Here is a 2,481-nt window from a genome sequence, read left to right on the forward strand (position 1 = left end):
TGCCCTGTCTCTGCCCATGCTGTTGCCCCTCAGTGCCAAGCCACAGCCCCCGCCAGCCCTGCTGCTGCCCCTCACTCCCAACCCACTGACCCCAGCCCTGCCAGTGCCCCTCACCCCCAAACTGCAGTACCCTGCCCCCCGGGCCATGATGCTGCCCCTCACTCCAGGCATAAAGTAACTGGGAATTACTGGTTGTGGTTTCAACTTGCTCTTCCTTCTTTCTTTCATACAGCTACAGAAAACTGGATAGCCTGTTATCCCAGGATACAACCATGGGATCCTTTGGAGACACAGGAAGGTAAATCAAATAGAGATGTCAATTCTCACTGTTATACGCTCTTTTTGCCTTGCCTAATTTGAGAGATTCAGGTGTTACTTGAAGAATGCAGTGCTCAGCAGATCTTCACAATGCGAGGTAAGGAAATGAGTAGTGCGTGTGATCAAACACTCCTGTCGCTGTCGACAGCAGCACGTGATGTTAAATGCGATTAATGCCATCTCCGTGTAACGACTCTGTTTTCATGGCGAGGGGAAGGGCAGGGAGCTGCACTGGAAAGAAGATGGCACAGAGGGAGCTGCACTGGAAAGCAGATGGCACAGCCAGGTCTCTGTGCATAGCGGTGGAGTGAGCTCTGGAGCAGGGCCAGAAAAGGGAATATACTCCACGCAGGATTCGGAGAGAGCTAATGCAGAAAGACAGATCCCCCGAGGCCCACAGACGACAATGATGCCTTACTACGCTGTCGTTTCCCCTCTTTATTCTAGGGAAGGAGAAGATGATATTGCTGCTAACTTGGCCCTGGTTGAGCACTGAGGAAAAGGGCTGAGGGCTCAACCCAACAAGAACAGTTTTTCTGTTGGCTTTTTTGGTAATTGAAATGCAGAAAGACAGATCCCCCGAGGCCCACAGACGACAATGATGCCTTACTACGCTGTCGTTTCCCCTCTTTATTCTAGGGAAGGAGAAGATGATATTGCTGCTAACTTGGCCCTGGTTGAGCACTGAGGAAAAGGGCTGAGGGCTCAACCCAACAAGAACAGTTTTTCTGTTGGCTTTTTTGGTAATTGAACTGACCCCTAAATTCTGCTTCCAGTTTCATTGGTTGCCGTCCATTGACTCTGGTGCATTTACATAAGCAAAACCTGATTATTAAAGTGTTTTGTGTTGGATGATAGCCTTGAAGGGTCTTCTTTGGGGTCTTCTTCTCCCTTAATGCCTTAGTAGTCCCATCGATGCACTGTTTCTCTTACAAGTTTCCTGTTTTAATCTATTTTAAAAACGTATTTTTTGTGTTTAATTGGGTGTCCAGCCTGGAATAAACTCCCCGCAGTGGTGGTTCATAGCTTCATAGATGTAGGGTGGGAAGCAACCCGAGCAGATCATCGAGTCCAACCCTGTGCCCTGGGCAGGAATGAATACTGGGCTCATACGAGCCCTGGTACGTTGAAGCTCATATGACCCAGCTGGGTAGTTATCCAGGCTCCTTGTAAGACCCCTTAGGTAGGAGCCAGCACCACTTCCCTTGGCAGCTGGTTCCAGATCCTGGCCGCCCTGACTGTGGTCCTGAGGGGTGCAGTCACCTCTGTCATATTGAATGAAATAGTTTGAATGTTTGTAAAGGTTGCCCATTAGCCAGTTTCAGGAAGAAGATAGAATCTATCTCCTTATCTAGCTCATTGTTTTGGAGCTACGTGCGAAATGTCCTGACTTCGCTTAAAGCCTTAATCTAAATTGTACCTTTAGAAGTTTTTTACAAAGAAAGTAAATGTCCTAAATTCCGAGACATGTTTCCATTTTCTAAATGGGTTGATGCAAACGGTCTCCTGAAACTTGCTATTTAATATCATAACACTTTTCTTTCATGCCTTCCTGCTTCCTTTTTTTGTTAAGAGGTATGGCTCTGTGGCAGTGTGCTCATGGTCCATGTCTCCATTATGGCATGGTTTGAAATTAAAGTAAGGACATATATTTATTTAATTTTAACTTTAGGATCTTCCCCATTTTTCTTTACACAATTCTCCTTTCTAAAACACAAGACCACGGCACTAACTTGAAATATCCTTCTTTAGAAGATGCTGACATGAATCCTGTGGTATTAATACCATTGGACTAACTCTGGGTGTCCGTCTTTCTACTGCCTGCTGGAGCGCGGTGATGTCCAGGCTCTGGCAGACTCAGTTCATATAGTTTGCTCCAACGTGCTGCATTTCCAGCATGTCAGAGCAGGCTCCCTGCCCACATATAGGAGCTCATAGTGATTCAATGAAATAATAGAAAAGTTTTTGCATTTTGCTTTTAGTAATGCATGCATTCGGCAGTACTGTGCTCACCTTCTGTATCCATTTCTTCAGCTTTCATTTTAAGGGTTTTTGCCTTAAGAATGATACATTTCATTTATCAGTTATCGAAATTAGACTATATGCCATTAAGAGGAAAACAGTATTCATTCATGAGATGCTGCAGGAGATTTTCAATCGAAG

At 45.5% G+C, this 2,481-nt stretch overlaps 1 protein-coding gene across 1 annotated transcript in view; it reads left to right on the plus strand.

Moving 5' to 3' along the window:
- The first annotated feature begins 243 nt into the window (after positions 1-243).
- LOC106723209 (ral guanine nucleotide dissociation stimulator-like) overlaps positions 244-2,481 on the plus strand; it is a 15,429-nt gene continuing 13,191 nt past the window's right edge. Inside the window, exon 1 of the mRNA XM_025194835.1 lies at positions 244-298. Coding sequence (XP_025050620.1) covers positions 273-298 — 26 coding nt within the window. The 5' untranslated portion in view covers positions 244-272. The remainder of the gene's footprint in view (positions 299-2,481) is intronic.

Source organism: Alligator sinensis, unplaced genomic scaffold (assembly GCF_000455745.1).
Source record: "Alligator sinensis unplaced genomic scaffold, ASM45574v1 scaffold44_1, whole genome shotgun sequence".
Classification (NCBI taxonomy): domain Eukaryota; kingdom Metazoa; phylum Chordata; order Crocodylia; family Alligatoridae; genus Alligator; species Alligator sinensis.